The sequence below is a fragment of the Crocodylus siamensis genome, chromosome 9 (assembly GCF_052110815.1).
Source record: "Crocodylus siamensis isolate JL-2025a chromosome 9, ASM5211081v1, whole genome shotgun sequence".
Taxonomy (NCBI): Eukaryota; Metazoa; Chordata; order Crocodylia; family Crocodylidae; genus Crocodylus; species Crocodylus siamensis.
The window spans coordinates 38,527,912-38,545,910 of NC_143403.1; the positions used below are offsets into that span (position 1 = coordinate 38,527,912).

Below are 17,999 nucleotides of genomic sequence, written 5' to 3' on the forward strand. Positions count from 1 at the left end.
TACAAGCTCCTATAGCCCCTTAATCCTACCAGAACAGGCAGTCAAGCATCTCTAGTTATCTTCCTCTATGAGAGCTCCTTCCCTCTTGGCTGCTGCCAGAAAACCAACTGTCTAGTCCCAGCCCTGGGTTTTATATATGCTCAGGGCCCTGCCTTCTTCCGGACAGCTGACTGGCTACAGGTGCAGGCTAATTTCCTCGTTAGCCTGCTGCCACAGTAACCTGCACCTGTGGGGTTTCTGCCTGACTGCTAGGGTCCTCTCTCTAGGCAGCAGCAGGCATCTTAGTGTCCTGCGACAGGGGGATGCAACTACACCATGGTACTCTCCATGGATCTGTCCCTGGAAGGAAGTACAACAGGCCAAGAGTGGAGTGATGAGTGTTGGTAAAATTGTGTGGGAAAGTTGCAAAGAACCTGTCTGCACTGCTAACTTATAACCAATGTTATTAATCTTTCAGTAAATGTAGTGTTGTTTCTCTTGTTTGTTTCTCTGTTGATACATCTGTACACGAGCCTCAGTTCTCAAATTTTGCTTGCTTACCTTTCATCATTTGTCCCACGCAGTGGGTTCTGTCCTGCAAAGCCCAGCATGTTGATATGATCTCTAATGAACATGATGTCCCCAACTTGGAAATGTTGGTTAAGTCCCCCAGCTGCATTTGTGACGATTAAGATCTCTACCCCAAGAAGGAAAAACACCCGGATGGGAAAGGTTACCTACAAAATCACCAAATAACAAGATACCTGCATGATAAGTTTCAGGCTTCTTAGCTTGGAGACCTGCCCAATGGTTCCAAGCACACTATGCACATTTAGGCACATAATATACTGTTTTCTGCTCAGAAGTTCTGGTTCGGATTAATAGGTAAACTGATTTACAGTTTCTTTCTGTGCCTGCCTCTTTCCGTTTTCTTCACAGAGGGGTATTGAGCAGTGACAAAAACAGAAAAAGGAGGTGATGCTACTACTGATTAGCTGGTCAATTGAAAATTAAATTTACTAGCGGTTCACAAAGTAACAGTCACTAATCACCAACATTAGCAGGATAAAAATTACGTGCCAGAATAGCATTGGGAATGGAAAAAGACAGAGGGACAAAGGAATCTGCAGATTATGGGCTGGGCTGGGGAGACAGTGGTATGGGCTTTCAGGAAAATGCTTTATTACCTCCCTCTGATTTAAGAAAGCAAACTATCTTTGCCATGGTGCTCCACTTCATTTAGTCTATGCTGCTTAAAACCTTTATGTCATCTTCCCTGATTCAGCTCTCTGGTTTCCCACATGTATCTTTAAGCTGACCATATAAAAAGTCCCCTTAATCAAAAGGTCTGAGTCTCTGAGTTATAGCTGCTTGGTCTGTGACCAGCTCTTCATCCTATTTGCACTTCAAAGGCAGCCCTACAATGAGAATCTCAAAAGGCAGCCCTACAATGAGAAAAGTGAACTGGATTCTGTTTGGCTTAGCATGTTATAAGTGTCAGCTAAATTCTCTCTGCAAAATCATTGTTATAGGTGAAGGTGTAGGAGACAGAGAAAACCCAGCTGAAGTTTCAGCTCATGGATGGCATTTGCAGGCAAATAATCATTTGTCTTGTAAACTGGGCTTATTGGGTATGAGAACACTGAACAAGAATAACTCTAGAACTGATAATGTTCTTTGCCTAATCACTGTTCTGAAAGTAACTGCCCTCTTGCTAGTACATGTCCATATCAATGTACTTTTATCACTTTTCTGACACAGGGCCCAATTTTCACACCTAGCTATTTTAATATGATATCACGTTCCATATTGGATACGTAGATAGGTACCAGATAGCTCATGAAGTTAACCATTGTAACAAATCCACAAACACATAAAACTAGGCCTGTGTAAATAGGGAAGTATTCAGTTTGGATTTGGATTCAGCCAATCTGGAGGGCAGTGATTCGAATTGGAGGTCCCGAATTGGAGGTCCCGAATTGGCACCTATTTGGAGAGATTTGGAGATTCGGCTATAGAATATACTGGGGAATCACTGAAATACCTATAACTTTGTCATTTTGTTGGCTGACTTGGATAAAAATTGCAAGACTGGTAGCCCCTTCTGGGGGCATGAATCCTGCTGAGTTTCAAGGAGATAGGTGCAGGGGTTTGTGGGAAACTGCACCTCAGGCTGCTGACAAGCAGAACTTGTGACATGGATAACACTGTGTGTGTGTTAAGGCGTGCACTCGCTGGCACTGCGGCCTCTACACAACATAGTAGTGTGCCCCCAATGTGGCCTCCTCCTCCCCTACAGCCTTAGCTTAGCCCACCACTTTAAATGACAACAGGTAATAATAACTTAGTGAGCACTAGCACAGTAGCACCAACAGCATCTCAGGCAGCCAAACTGTCACAGACTAGAGCCTTTCTTTTCTTTCCTGCAGAAGCTTCTTCTCCAGCAGCTGCCAGACAATGCTCCCTGCCAGCCCCAGCCCTGGGGGTTAGATGTGCCCAGGGACCTGCATCCTTCTGGTCAGGTACTAGGAGTGTTGGTCTAAGGACATGGCATTGGCAGACAAGCTCCTTTGGCTCAATCTAACCTGGTAGCTTTTAGAAGACCAACTGAATAGTTAGAGAAATATATCTTAGCAAGCTTTCAGGTTGAAAAACCCTTTGTCAGGCTCAGGAAGTACCTGCTGTTGGTGTGTATGTACTCTTCCTGGATGGAAGGAATAAATAAAGAAGCAGAGGCTGGCATGAAATGCAGGCAAGAAAGCCAGTCAGTGAAAATAGAAATGGACGTGCCAGGGGGTGAAGAACTGGCTGGCTGGGGCGGGGAGGGGGGAATGTAGCAGTGCAGGTAAAAGTGTAGAGGTACCTGGGGAGTCAGATATCTGGCAGGGAGTAGTGTGTCATAAATCCATTGAGTCCATGAATTTCATAGTCCATAACAAACCTGATTGCCTTTTATGATCAAGTAACTAAATCCTTGGATGATGGTGTTGCCATGGACGAAGTCTTTTTAGACTTTAAGAAGGCCTTTGACACTGTCTCTCACCCCATCCTCATCAATAAATTAAGCGACTGTGGCACTGATGCCTACAAAGTTGGATGGGTAAAAAATTGGCTGATGGGGCGCACCCAGAGAATAGTGGTGGATGGGTTGTACTCAACCTGGCGAGATGTGAGCAGTGGGGTACCCCAGGGCTCGGTCCTTGGGCCCGCACTATTTAACATCTTCATCAGCAACTTCAACAAGGGGGTGGAAAGCATGCTGTCCAAGTTTGCTGATGACACTAAGATGTGGGGCGAGGGGGCACACTTGAAGGGAGAGAGAGGCTGCAACTAGATTAAACAGATTACATAAGAGGGCAGATGAGAATAGGATGGGGTTCACTGTAGATAAATGCAGGGTGTTGCACCTTGGGAGAAGGAATCCACAGCATACATACAGGCTGGGGAGTTCCCCTCTTGAAAGCACAGAGGCAGAACAGGATCTTGGAGTCATTATTGACTCCAACATGAACATGAGCTGGCAATGCCAGACCGCAGCCAGCAAGGCCAGCCATACCTTGTCATGCATCCAAAGATGCATCTCAAGCCGGTCTAGAGAGGTGATATTCCCCTTCTATGTGACTTTGGTCAGGCCACAGTTGGAGTACTTTATCCAGTTCTGGGTGCCAGACTTCAAGAGGGATGTGGCCAGCCTGGAGAGGGTTCAGAGGGCCACTCGCTTGGTGAGAGGGCAGCAGGAGATAGTCCCTATGAGGAGAGACTGAGGGACCTGAACCTGTTCAGCCTCAGCAAGAGGAGGCTGAGGGGGGACCTGGTGGCTGCCTACAAACTCATTGGGGAGATCAACAGCAAATAGGTAGAGCCCTTTTCTCCCCAGCACCACCTGGGGTGATGAAGAACAATGGTAATAAGCTGATGGAGAATAGGTTCAAGTTAGAGATCAGAAGGCAATATTTTACAGTTAGAGTGGCCAAAATCTGGAACCAACTTCCCAGGGGAGTGGTCCTTGCCCCTACCTTGGGCAAAGTCAAGAGGAGGTTGGATGATCACCTGTCTGGGGTCCTGTGAACCCAGCATTCATTCCTGCCTGTGGCAGGGGGTCAGGCTAGATGATCTGTTCAGGTCCCTCCTGACCCTAGCTACTATGAAACGATAGGCCTGGCTGTGAAAAGTGATTTGTTGATTCCCTTTCAGGATCAGGCCTGAGAGACTGGAGACAGAGTGTTTTTTTTGTGAGAGATGTGCCCCCACAAGTAGTTGGGTATTCTTGTCTTTGACAGATTCTGGTGTGCAGTTTGTTGGGGTACTGGAAATTGTTGGCAGGTTTTGTGTTTTGAGCTGTAGGCAGTTGGCTTCTGGTTATGAGGTTAGTGAGGTTCAGTGCTTGTTTGAATTTAGAAACCACTTTTCACAGCCAGGCCTATGAACTTCACTTCATCAGCCTCCTAGGTAGTAGGTACTGAAATTCATGGACTCAATATAGACATTGGATTTACGACACTACAACCTGCTGGACATCTGACTCCCAGGTACCTGTGCACTTTTACCTGCTATATACCCCTTCCCCTGTACCCCAGCCTGTCTCTCTCACACCCTGATGCCCCCATTTCCATTTTCACTGACTGGCTTTCTTGCCTCTGTTGCATGCCAGCCACTGGCTTCTTTACTATTCCTTCCATCCAGGAACAGCACACACACACACCAACTGCAGGTGCTTCCTTAGCCTGACAAAGTGTTTTTCAACATGAAAGCTAGAATCCCAGGCAGCTAAGCTAAGCTCACCTGGAGCCTCACAACTCCATTGCAACCAACAAGCCTCAGGCCTGTCAAAAATGAGATGGGTATGGAGGTTATAGCACGTCCTACTTGCTTTTCACTAAGGGGATCCTTGATCCTGGCATTTCCTGGGGCTGCCAGCAGTTCCACCAGGCCTCCCTGACCCTGGCAGAGTGCAGGTTTAGTGGTCATGCCCAGGACCTGGGGCCTCCTCCTTCCCCATAGCCCTAGCTCACACCTCCACGTTCATCCTGGCACAGAAGCTTAGCAGGGACATGTTCTTCCCCTGCCGGCTGGTGATGCAGTGAGTTCTCTTTGCAGCTCTGAGAGCGGGGCATTAACTGGTTTAAAAAAATAAAATGGAAATAGGTGCAGATGGAGTGAGGAGGGTGGCACTCACTCTGTCTGCAGCTTGGGGAACCCCAGCAGTGGGAGGTTCACCTTGAAGAACACCAGCTGCTCCAGCAAACCAGGATCCAAGGAGGTGCGGTGGGGTGTCACAACATCCCCAGCAATATTGAACACCCTCTCACTTGAAACACTGGTCGGTGGACAGGACAGGTGTTTGCGGGCAACTGTGGCCAGATCCTGCCACATCTGGGTGTGGGTTGCCTAATAGGCCAAAGGGTCACAGTGCAGCAGCTCCATGTCTTCCGTGAGATAGGTAGCCACCGAAGCCTTGGTGCTACCCACCCAAGGCTGGAGTCTGGTGCATCTGGACCCCAACACTGAAGCCATGCCCTTGGTTCAAAATGGCAGTAGCTGGCATGGAGGAGACTGGCTGGTGCTGGGAATCCTGGCATGGAAAAATGAATCCCCCTCTTCCACATCCCCTCACGTCTGCCCTTTTGCCTCCCTAACTCTGTTGACTAGTGATTGAGGGTTTTGGTGCTGCCAGTGCACATGCTCTTTTTCACCCTTGGGTTGCATATGATTGCCAGCATGTGGATCGTACTAGACCACAACAGATCCAGCTATTTCCTGATGCCCTCCTTCAGCCTCACCAGTGCCTGCATACCTGGTGACAGTGGCTTGCCTCAGCCAGGAACATTGATCCCCTGGAACTTCTCCATTTGGTTCTGAAGTTCCCTTGCCATGAGGATCACTTGGCTAAGGAGGGCATCACCAGCACTGAGAGTTTCAGTGGCCTTGAGGAAGGGCTTAAGGACTGCCAGCATCAGGCATGTGGAGTTCCACCGAGTGTCCACATCCTGCATGATTTTGTGCTGCAGGATGCTCAGCTCTGCCTGTTTCTCCTGCAGTATCTTAACCCCCTTTGTACTGCGGTGGAAGTAGCCTACCATCTTCCTGCATTTTGAGCTGGGTGGTAGTGATGGCGTGAGCACTTGCAGCCCTATCTCCCTCCAAGGCATTCCTGACTATAAGATGCAGCTTGTGTACCAAACAGTGGATGCTAACAAAGTTATGCATCACGGATGGCCTTGACCATATTGGCCCCACTATGGTGACCATGCACTTGCGGGTGAGGTCTCCCTGTGCAGCGAGCCACCCCTGCACCATGCGGTTCTTGGCCACCATGGCCTTTGCTGTGTGGCACTCATCCATCATGTTGGCTTGAAGGAGAGCCCACCAATTGCCTGACTATTTGCACCAGTGCCTTGTGAAGGAGAGGTAGGCGTGATCTCCACCCCAGCTGCTCCAGACGTCGCAGGTGAAGTGCAAGGCTACCTGCGGCCCTGCTTGCGCAGCTCCTCCTTCAAGTACTCCCTGCATGCCTCATACAGGGAGGGCACCACTGTTCTGCTAAATGTGGCTTGTGCAAGCACTTGGTAGGATAGGGCAACGAGCACCATGAACTGCCTGAACCTGGGCTGCTCAGCTAAGGAGAAGGGCTGGCCATCCAGAGCAAGCATCTTCCCAGAGCTCTGGGTGATCTCGCTTGCCCTTGCAATGCACCCGCTTTGTCTGCAGCTTTCCCCCACTGCTCCAGGGTGGTCTGCCTCTGCTTTGTGGGGACGGGGGCTTTGGAATGAGTGGGGGACTTCCTTTTAGGCACACTCCCACTGGTGCCAGCCTGAAAAGGAAAGAGGGCAAGGGGGTGCTGCCTCCTGAGATGCAGCAGCATTGCCATGGTGGTAAAGTGTTTCACCCCTTGCCCTGGCTGATCTGCCTTCAGCAGTGCTAGCATACAGGAGGGCTGTGCAAAACTTTGGTCCCTGATTCAATTCGGTGGAGATTTGGCCCGGTTTGGTGGCCGAATCTCTAAATCCGAATTGAATCGGAACCCTCCGAGAAATTTGGAAAGATGCAGTGATTCAGACATAGACACAGCTTTAAATGTGTTTTCTACATACCTCTAGGTAGCAGGCAGCTTGTCAACACTGAGATGCTGGGGTACATGGAGTGTCCCACAGAAGTGCGGGGAGCTTCCCAGCAGGCTTGCTGTGTTTGGCAGCAGACTTGGAAGTAGACCAGAAGCACTTCTGATCCATTTCCAGGTCCACTGGGGAGGAACAGTGGGGGCTGGGGGGAAGCACCGTCATGCACTCCCTGGCAGACCTGGAAGTGGACCAGAAGTACTTGTGATCCACTTCTGGGTTCACCGTTGAGCACGTGGAGGGGCCCCAAACACTACTGTGGGATACTCCACACGCCCCAGCATTGCAGCATTCACAAGCTGTGCTGATACCTTGAGGTATGTAGAAAAAACATTTAAAGGTGTGTCTGTGTCAGAATCCCTGATTCTCTGAATCAGCATCGAATCTTCAGATTTGGATTTGGCTGAATCGAACTGGGGACAGTGATCCAAATCAATGAATCAAATCACTGTCCCTGATTCGGGCTGAATCCGAATCCAAATCAAATTGGACCCGCTTTGTACACCCCTACCTCAAAATGATTCCATACTCCACTACTCCCCCACCCCTTCTGGGTTGAGGGTGGGGATCCTGCCTTATTCCTCTCCTCAGCAGGCAGAGGCACAACAGGAGAAGCTGACTCAGCTTAGCCACTTGCCTCCACAACCTCCTCTGAGGTGCCTTCCTAACAAGCAGACCTGGGTCTAGGGGAACTTTGAGGGATGTGGAGCACAAACTCAGATTTCCCCTCGGTCCTCAGAATTTCTTTAGCTAAGGTGCTCAGGTCCCCTGGTTTTAGATGGAGCTCCTCCTCTGGCAATAGGAGGCTCACACTGGGAGATAAAATTGGGGTGGAGGAGACTGTCCTTCTGCTGCCGGTGCCTATTTTTGGTATTAGGGGAGATGGTGCAGGTGCAGGGACAGATACTGCTCCCACTTCCTTGCTGCCATTGGCAGCAGAAGACTCATGGCTGCCAGGAAAGACCATGCGTCTATGTTTGCGGGGTGGAACTTGCAGCTCTAGCTCTCCCCTACCCTCTCTAGCCTCTCTCCTTCCCCTGCCAGAAGACCTGGCACCTGCCTTTCCAGCACACTTCATATTAATCTTTTCTGTGCTGGAAAATGTGTCTATCTGTGTAACTAACTAATAATATATGTTGTCTTCTTCTCTGATGTATGACTGTGTCTGACTTCTGTGTTGTGTTTAATAATTTGAATCTCTATCTTAATTCTTCTTCTTCTGTGTTTTCTTTAGTCTGTATGTAACTATAACTAATAATAACTATATATAATCTCTTCTTCTTCTATGACTGCCTGACTTCTGTGTTGTGTTCTGTTTGATAATATCTGACTTTTTCTATGAAGTATGTGTGTGAGTGTGTGTAATGTATGTGCTTCCCTGCACAGCGATGGATCACACTGCCAGGGAAAACACAGCTTTCTTTTTAAAAGTGTTGAAAACTGCCCCCAAGAACAAATATAAATTGAAAGAAATGGATTGGATAGGGATAAGTAGAGGGATTCTAGTTAGTAAGCTATACCCAATCCTTTCCAAGAACTGGAAGTAGCAGGAGACTGATTAGGTAGGAAGCCAAGGCAGTCCAATACCCTTCAGACTGCTGTTCAGACAGAAATAGCTCACAAAAGGCACAGAAAACCTGTAGACAGAGGCTTATATGCTGCTTCTATGTCCTTCCCGCAGAGCACTGTGATTGGAAGGGGATTCCGGGAAAGATCACAGTCACTGGCCAGCTAGAGATGTCTGTCTTTCCCCCCCTGCTCCCCCTCCCTCTTCTCAGTTTCTGTTCCCCTGAAAGACTGCCTTCTGAATCTCCGAATCTTTTCTGAATTGATTAGGAGTTTTTTCTTCTTCTCCCGATTCGGATTTGGTGATTTGGCCTCTGAATCAGGCTGAATCTTCTCTGAATTGAATTGTGGACCAAAGCTTCGCACACCCCTACATAAAACCTCATTGTTGTCTTTAAGGTTCACTCTATGTGGGTTGCCTACTGGGGATGGGAGCTGGAACACACATCCCTTTGCTTCAGGCCCTTGAGCTAAAGAATCCCTTTTATTTGTGAGTGAATTGTGAGGACCTATGATACTAGCATGGATAAAAACTGACTTTAAATGAAAAGTTAAAAATAAGATTTACTTAAATTTAATATATTTTTATTTTAGAAATGAATATACTTAAAATTAGGTTATAAATTATGACAATGTATGTTGAGACGTCTGTTCATTATTGTCTATTACAGTAGTCTGCAATGCTTTCTGGTGGCAGGCAAGAATGACTCAGCTTGGTTCTGAGGCAGGCCAGTGCTAGGACCTGGCTACTGCTATGGCTTGTCTCCACAACCTGGTCAAGGCACAGGATGGGTGAAGCTCTCAGGCACTCAGCTGCAGCACTGTGAGGCATGGTCTAAGGTAGCATGGGTAAAGAACCTCACCACTGAACACTGCCAAACCCCTGAGCTCAGGTGCAGGATGTCTCCATCTGATATTGGGATCTCTCAATTGGGATCTGAATTATTTTAAATTAAACTACATTTTAAATGCTTGCTACCAAAGATTTTAAAAAAGTGAAAACACTGTACTGATGGAAATCACCAGCTAAGCACTTGGAACCCCCATTTGTTGAAATCATAAACCAGCTGTTAACTGCAGTAAAATGATCTGTGGGTGTAAAGAGAATATTTTATTTATTCCATTTATTAAAATAGTTCTATTCAGTAACTAATTAATTCAAAGTTGAGAAATCAGTTGGGAGCTGAAAAAGCACGAATGTTTGTTTTCCTCTTCCAATCTACAAATAAAAACTAATTATGAGGAGATGAGACCTACTACCTTTGAAATCTTGAAGGATATGGTGATCAGAAACTATTCAATTCACTGACTACAGATAATTCTACCTTTGTTTAATAAATCAGCTAATTTTAAATGCAAAAAACATTTTGATCAACTTATTTTTTCTTATGCATCCAGTATATTTAAAGTAGCTGTATTTAAGTAATTAAAAAGAAATAATTTAAAAATGTGCATTTTTAATTAGATTTTACTTTCCATCCAAATGCAGATAGACACAAATCATGCATAAAAGGTAATCATGCAGTAAATAAGAAATGTGTCATTTATCATTTTCTAACCTAATTGTCACGGAGTCACGTAAGTGCCCCGTGACTGTGAGTGTGATTGGCAGAGCTGCCAATCACCTGGGCAGCTCAGGTGCCGGTTACCAGGGCAACCAGGCAGGTCAGGTGGCTATAAGGGGGCAGGGCCGGGCCTTTATAAACAGCTTAGGCCAGAGCCTGCATAGCAGTTCTTCCCTGGCTGCTGCAGGAGTGGCCAGAGTCAGTGGTTGCGGCTGTGTTGAGCTGATGTGCTGTGATGATGTGGGGAACCACGAGACTCTAAAATGAGGCAGGGTTACAAGCCCCAGACGGGCTTGGAGTTTATTATGAGCAGGACGCTCTATTGTTTGGGTTGCAGCCATTGGGCTTGAGTTTGTTACAGTTAATCCAGAGGCCTGGGAGAGGCTGTAGGGGGGTGAGGAGGCCTCAGGGGAGCTCCCCAGCACCCTGGGGGTTCCTGGTGCCTAGCTAGGGCACAGTGCCAAAGGGGCACTATTGTTGGTGCCAGAGTGGCGTGGTTTGCGCCGGTGAGGCGCGGCAAGAGGGGTCAGAGACCCCAGCCCATATGGGTGGCGTTTGCCCAGTGGGGGCAATGGCGGCCCAGTGTCAGAGGGGCACTATTGTTTGAGCCAGAGAGGGCAAGGTCCCAGAGCGGGCCAAGAGAGCGCGAGGCGCGTGGTGTTGGCCCCAGAGAGGGCAAGGCCCCAGAGCAGGGCAGAGAAGGAGAGAGAGAGAGAGAGCAGGCGAGGAACGCCGGCATTAGGGCGACGGTAGTGAGCCAGGCCCAAGGGTGCCGGCCACAGGGGGCGTAGTACTGAGCCAAGCCCAGGGGCGCTGGCAATAGCCGGACGCCGGCGAGATAGGCCTAGGGCTCAGGGAGCGGGCTGGAAGATAGGAGCCCAGCCCGAGGGGGCGCCAGGCGGGCGAGAAGCCCAGGGTGCCCGAGAGAGAGAGGGCACCAGAGGGGCGAGGGACCGTACAACGTCCCACGGAACAGCTGCAAGGCTTGGGGTGTGCTGAAGGGGAGGTTGGAGGCACGCATAGCCCTTAAGGCGGGGCGCATAGAGATACCCCATTTTGGAACAGGGGCAGGAACATTGGTACTGTTAACTAGGGGAACGGAGGTAGCCTCCCATACAACTTATTTGTCATCAAAGTTGTGGCGGGCGAGGATTTGAGGGTGCCTAGTCCACCCTAACGTGGCGGTAGGGGGCGCTAGGGAGTTCACGGCCGCTCCTAGGCCCCACTCCCTCACAACTGGTGCATTGGCTGGGAAGTTGGCCGTGCACGGGGGTAGAACCCGTGAACCCAGACGGGGAAAGCGAACCCAGGAGATTAGGGCAGAATGGATGTGGTTGGGGTCATGGATACCCATTACGCAGCCTGCTGCGGTAAGGGTGAGTCCGTAATGAAAATGCAGAAAGCTGGTGAGGATTTAGCCCTAAAGGGGCTTGGAGAAAGTCTGCACACGAGGTCTTCCAGGCTAAGGCTTGGAGAGCTGGAAGAGCAATTGGTCCAGCTCAGCCAAGAGTTAAAAGTGGCGAATATCTGGAGGGAAAGTGTGGAGGCAAGATCCGCCGCCCTGGAGCGACAATGGTCGCCTGGCAAAAAGAGTGTGGCAAAAGAAATTAGACGCTTCCTAGCGGAGGAGGCGGAGAGGGCGCAAAGAGTGGAGCAAGGAATAGCTCTCGAAAGGAAAAAGAGTCAAGAGCGAGAATACCAGTTCAGTGTGATGCAGGCAGAAGTGGGGCGCTGGAGGAACCAGGCCCTTGGGGCCGGCAAAGCCCCGGTAAAGGAGAAAGGGCAGTTACAGTTAAAGTTGGATGTGTCCCGGGACCTCATAACAACCATAGGGAGGGAGAACCGGGCCCTTGAGGAGCAGATCCAGGTCCTCCATGAGGAGCTGGAGAGTTGGCGGGAGAGAAGCATGAGGCCTGAGCACACGGTAGAGCAGTTCCAGGAGGAGATCACCCGGAACCATGTTCAACTCGAGGAGTCCAGAAAGTTCTGGGAGGAACAGTATGAAAAAGTGAAGGCTGTCGTGGAGAAGGGACAAAAGGAGAAGGGCCTCATAGAGCAGGGAGTGCAAATCTGGGAGAGCTCGGGCCGCCTGGAGAAAGAGCTGGAGGCTGTGGAGGAGCAGCTACAGGGCTACCTATGGGGTGTCCAGGAGGAGCTCCAGGAAAGGCAAGCCCTTATCGAGGCTCTGAGGCGAGCTGGGGCTCAACTAGGAAACCTTCAGCCCCTACGAATCCAGGGGTTATTGAAGGAGAATGACGAGCTGAAGGGGCAAGTACAGAGTCTGCAGACAGTAAGGGACCGTCTTGAAGATCAGGCCCAAATACAGGAGACTCTCCTAATAGAGAGTCAGGGTAAGATAAGAGCCCTTATGGCAGAGCAAGAACAGCTGCAGCAGCAACTGCGAGCCCTAGAGTCCGGCCAGACCTGCGCAGAGGAGCAGGCTCAGAGGTTTAAAACACTCCTGGCTGAGAGTCAGGCAAAGGAGGTAAGCCTTAGGGAAAATCAGGAGCAGCTACAGGAGGAGGGTGAGAAATTAAGAGCCTGGATGCAGACTCTGGAGGCGGAAAACAATCAGGTACAGGAACGGGTCCAGTACCTAGAGGTTCTCCTAAAGGATAGCTGGGATAGAGAGAGAACAACTGCAGAGGCTGGGGGAAGCCCAGAGGGTCCAGCAGGCTGAGGAGCTAGGAGAACAAGTGCAGGGTCTGCAGATAGAAAGAGACCATCTCAAGGAACAAACGGCAGCACTAGAGACTCTCCTAGCGGAGAGCCAGGTTAAGGTAACATCCCTTATGACAGAGAGAGGGCAACAGCAACTACAAGCTCTGTGGAAGGAGTTGCAGAGGCTGGAGAAGGATGAACGGGAGTTGTCTGAGACTGGCAGCCAGACGTTCTGGGAAACTCCGCAGTTCCCAGAGGCAGGGAAAAACCAGAGGGACCGAGCAGCACAAACGTTAGAAAGCTCAGGTAGTCTAGAGATTGAACCTGCTCCCTCCGTGGTTCTAACGCTGGAGGCCCTCCTCATGGAGAGTCGGAGTAGGGAAACAGGCCTCCTAGCAGAACAGGGGCAGCTGCTACAAGAGTTGCAAACCCTGAAGGAGGGGCTGCAAGGGTTACAGCCATACCAGGGTGACCAACGGCAGTCTTCTGAGGTAGGCAGCCAAATTACTGGGGAATTTGTGCAGGTCCAGCAAGTGGAAGAGACAAAGGGGAAAGACCTGATGGATCGGGGAGTGCAGACCCCCAGGAGATCGGACAGCCTCGAGGAAGAGCTTGAGGCTGTGGAAAGGCAGTTGCAGGAAAGAGATGCCCTCATTGAGGTCTTGAAACGAAGTAGAGCCCAAGGTGAGGAGCTCCAGTCAGCACGGACCCAGGGGTCAGTGAAGGGGAAATCTCCCAGAATGGAAGATCAGGACTATTCTGGGGATGACAGTGAACCAGGACAGTCAGGAGGGCCGGTCCAGGATGGGGACCCCTTAGACAGGGGGCTGGACGCTTTGCATAAGGAGATCCAGGTGGACCTCTTTGAATGTTGGGAGTCGAAGTAGGCCCGGTGGCAAGACTCCACCTGCAGGGCCTAGCTCAGTTAGAGCAGCAATTAGGAAAAATGGTCAGGGGGCCAGACAGGCTCTGTGCACAAGGGGACTCCCTTTAACCAACAAGGCGAGCGCAAGACCAGAATTAGAGCCAAAGGAGCCAGGCCCCCCCAAAAAGAAAAGGGAGCACAAGTACAGGGAGGGAAGAGTGACAGACACCCAGCGGGGTGTAGACCAGTGCCGGAGAAGAGGCCCTACTTGCATATGGCCGGGATACCCCAACAGGTCACGTGGAGGACACTCGGGCACCTCATAGAAAGGAAAGTGGGGAAAGTGGCTTGGGTACAAATTTATAAGGGCCCGGGAGGAAGACACACAGGCTGGGGTAAGGTTGAATTCTGGAAAAAGGAGGAAGCCCAAAAGGCACAAAGGTGCCAGTGGGAGATTTGGAGAAAACTCCAGGATGCCCAGGCACAGCAGGAGAGCCGAGCAGCCCGACGAAACATCAGGCCGGAAGGAACCAGGAAGGGGGCTAGAGAATGGAGATTCCCGGACAGCGAGCCGAAGAGCAGCAGATGAGGTAGGGGATTTACCGAGGGCTGCTAATGTGGGGGGGCTGCCTGTGGCGGGTAAACCCCAGTAAATCCTACGTGATGCACCCTTGGGGAAAAGGCAAGTTGGGGGTGCCTTAATACCTCCGCCACCCAAATTAGATGCTGCTGGGAGCTTTAGAGGAGGAAGCCCCATGGGAACGTCCCCAACAATAGAACATCTTGCAGAGAGGCTTAAGAGCCCCTCCCTGATGAGTTGGGAGCTTGGGGGGGGGTGTATGTCAGGAAGTCAGTAAGTGCCCCGTGACTGTGAGTGTGATTGGCAGAGCTGCCAATCACCTGGGCAGCTCAGGTGCCGGTTACCAGGGTGACCAGGCAGGTCAGGTGGCTAGAAGGGGGCAGGGCTGGGCCTTTATAAACAGCTTAGGCCGGAGCCTGCGTAGCAGTTCTCCCCTGGCTGCCGTAGGAGTGGGAGCTCTGCGGCTGAGCTGAGCGGTCGGAGTCAGTGGTTGCGGCCGTGTTGGGCTGATGCGCTGCGATGATGCGGGGAACCATGAGACTCTAAAGTGAGGCAGGGTTACAAGCCCCAGACGGGCTTGGAGTTTATTATGAGCAGGATGCTCTATTGTTTGGGTTGCAGCCATCGGGGTTGAGTTTGTTACAGTTAATCCGGAGGACCGGGTGAGGCTATAGGGGAGCAAGGAGGCCTCAGGGGAGCTCCCCAGCAGCCTGGGGGTTCCTGGTGCCCAGCTAGGGCACAGTGCCAGAGGGGCGCTATTGTTCATGCCAGAGAGGGCAAGGCCCCAGAGCGGGCCAAGAGAGAGCGTGAGGTGTGTGGTGTCAACCCCAGAGAGGGCAAGGCCCCAGAGTGGGGCAGAGAAGGGGGGAGAGAGAGAGAGAGCAGGCAAGGAATGCCGGCAAGGGTGCTGGCATTAGGGCGGCGGTAGCGAGCCAGGCCCATGGGTGCTGGCCACAGGGGGCGTGGTGCTGGCCACAGGGGGCGTAGTGCTGAGCCAGGCCCAGGGGCGCCGGCAATAGCCGGACGCCGGTGAGACAGGCCCAGGGCTCAGGGAGCGGGCTGGAAGATAGGAGCCCAGCCCGAGGGGGCGCCAGGCAGGTGAGGATTCGAGGGTGCCCAGTCCACCCTAACATGGTGGTAGGGGGCGCTAGGGAGTTCACAGCCACTCCTAGGCCCCACTCCCTCACACTAATAAACATGTAAGAAGTAAAGAATCTGAATAAATGTATGTTAAGCCACATTACTGCTTAAGTTCAGATATAGGATAAATTATATGTATAAATTACTAAATTGTATACATGCAAAATAAGATTCAAACAGGTAATTTAAAATGAAATTTCTTGTTTTAAATCGCACTGACTAAAAGCCATCTATAGCAGTGGTTCTCAACCTTTGGTATCTTACTGATCGACATGGCAAAAGCAAAACAGGAAGTCCCCAGTCTTTAGTTTAAAGACTCCTGTGCCTTTCATTAAAAGACATGTAAAATCTTAAACAAAATTTGCTCCTTGCAAACATTTCATATCCTGCAGCTAGACATCATGGCAGAATTCCATTACCCATTATGAACCCCAAAGGCAGTTTTCTAGCCATGTAAGTAGCATTTTTTGCACAAATAATTAATTTGTGGTTCTATTACCCATGCACTATAGCTGAATACATAGCCAGCCATCTACTGAGAATGTGTAGCAAGCTGTACTATATATGTGGCTAAGTACAGACAGTCAAAAAGCCTGAGGCTGAATCAATTCAGCCTTTGCAGGTTAGTCCAAGCTGCACCTTTTAAAATCCAAACAGAAATGACATTTACCTTTGATTCAGGAAATGTAGCCACATGCCTGCAGTGGCTTAGGCCAGAAGACAGGGGGTGCTAAAGCAAGCCTCTCTGGCACATAGCCAGCACAGGCTGCTGCTTCTTCCTGCTGCCCCCAAGGTCTCTGGGATTTGCAGTCCAAAATTACAGCACTGGCACTCTGCAGGGTTGCTCATCACTTCCTTTTCCTGCTTGCAGATGGCTTTGGGATTTGTAGTTGCAGCCAGAAGTAAGTTCAGGGGGGAGGGGCATTTAACCCCCCTCCCTGACCCCAGACACCAGCCACCATTTGTCTGGTGGTGGGGGTGAGGGGGCGGGCAGTCCCCCCTATAGATTGGGCTGCATCCTCAGCTTGGCTTGCCTGTCCCCCCCCCCCCATCCCCCTTGTCAGCCAACCCTCACTGCTCTAGCTAGGGAGCAGAGGGGCAGGGCCATCCCTGTTCTCTGGAGCAGACAGCATAGCCCAGCCCAGGGCCTGGGGAACTCTGATTTAACTTGAACCAGGAAGGGATCTGGGACAGAAGTTTCATAAACTGGTTTGACTCAAATCAGTTAAGTCTGATACTCCATTCAACCAGGTTTATCTTCAACCAGTTTCAGCCATTTTGAAACTGGTTTGTGTGCACTGAGCTTCTGTCTATTACAGGTTTAAAACAGTTTCTGATCACTTAAACCAGTTTATGTGTAACTTCTGTCCCTAGCCTGTGTGTACCTGAGCATAAGTCCAGGGGCATGGGGCTGGGAGGGGAGGTGGGGAGAAGTGGAGGGAGAACCTTCTTGTCTTTTAGCTATGACAGTTGAGTGGTTTGGGCACTTGCACAGGTAGCATGAGACCCAGGTTTTAGGCTTTGCTCTCAAGTTTGGAATTGTATCTCTCTGAGCCACAGGTTAAACTAGGCATTCTCTAACCTTCCTTCTCAAACTATGTCTCCCCACTTTGTATTTAATATTAATTGCATAAAATGAATGGAGGAAAAACAGAAAAGTTTCTGCCCCACTGTGAGCAAGTCCAGACTTGAACCTAGCACCTGCTGCCTTCTAGAGCAACTTGCATATTGCTGAGTCACACACCCCTTAACATGTTTTCTTCTATGTGGCTTTGCATGATCGCCAGGGATCCTGGTTCTCTCTATTTAAAAACTGCAAATTCTGTTAAACCCCCACCCCCAAATTCACTAATTAAGAACAACAAATCCATGTTTTTCTGCCATTAAAATCAAACACCACCCTACATATAGGTATCAATTTAACACAATGTTTTATTGATATATAAAGCAATTTGGAAGCCTACCAGTGCCTCAATCATTATAAGAAAATACATTCTAAATACCTATATATCTTGGTGTTTGATTTTGGGTGTTTTATCATGGAAAATCAGAGCTCCCCCTGTCCCCTTCACTCACCAGGATGCAGATCCAGCTGTAGTTGTTCCTCCTGGTGCTTTATAGGCGTGTGCAAAATGGGCCTTATTCCATTCAGATTTGGCTTGAACTGGGGACAGTGATTCGATTCGTTGATTTGGGTCACTGTCCCTGATTCAATTTGGCTGAATCTGAATCTGAAGATTCGATGCTAATTCGGAAAATCAGTGATTCAGACACAAACATAGCTTTAAATGTTCTTTCTACATACCTCGTGGTACCAGGTGTGGCTCGTGAATGCTGCAATGCTGGGGGAGATGAAGCATCCCACAGGGGCACCCTACCATGTGCTTGGCAGCAAACTCAGAAGTGGACCGGAAGTACTTTGGGTCCACTTCTGGGTCCACTGGGGAGTGTGTGCAGGGCCCACCCCCTGCACCCCCCTGGCTTGGAAATCAGCCATGGGTGGACCCCAGGTGCCCCCCTGGCCCAGC

The 17,999-nt window shown here is 50.0% G+C and overlaps 1 protein-coding gene across 1 annotated transcript in view; it reads right to left on the bottom strand.

Moving 5' to 3' along the window:
• The window catches only part of LOC149857375 (purine nucleoside phosphorylase-like), a 54,413-nt gene that overhangs the window by 7,654 nt on the left and 28,760 nt on the right, over nucleotides 1–17,999 (bottom strand). The window contains exon 5 of the mRNA XM_090063942.1: nucleotides 541–716. Coding sequence (XP_089920068.1) covers nucleotides 541–716 — 176 coding nt within the window. The remainder of the gene's footprint in view (nucleotides 1–540; nucleotides 717–17,999) is intronic.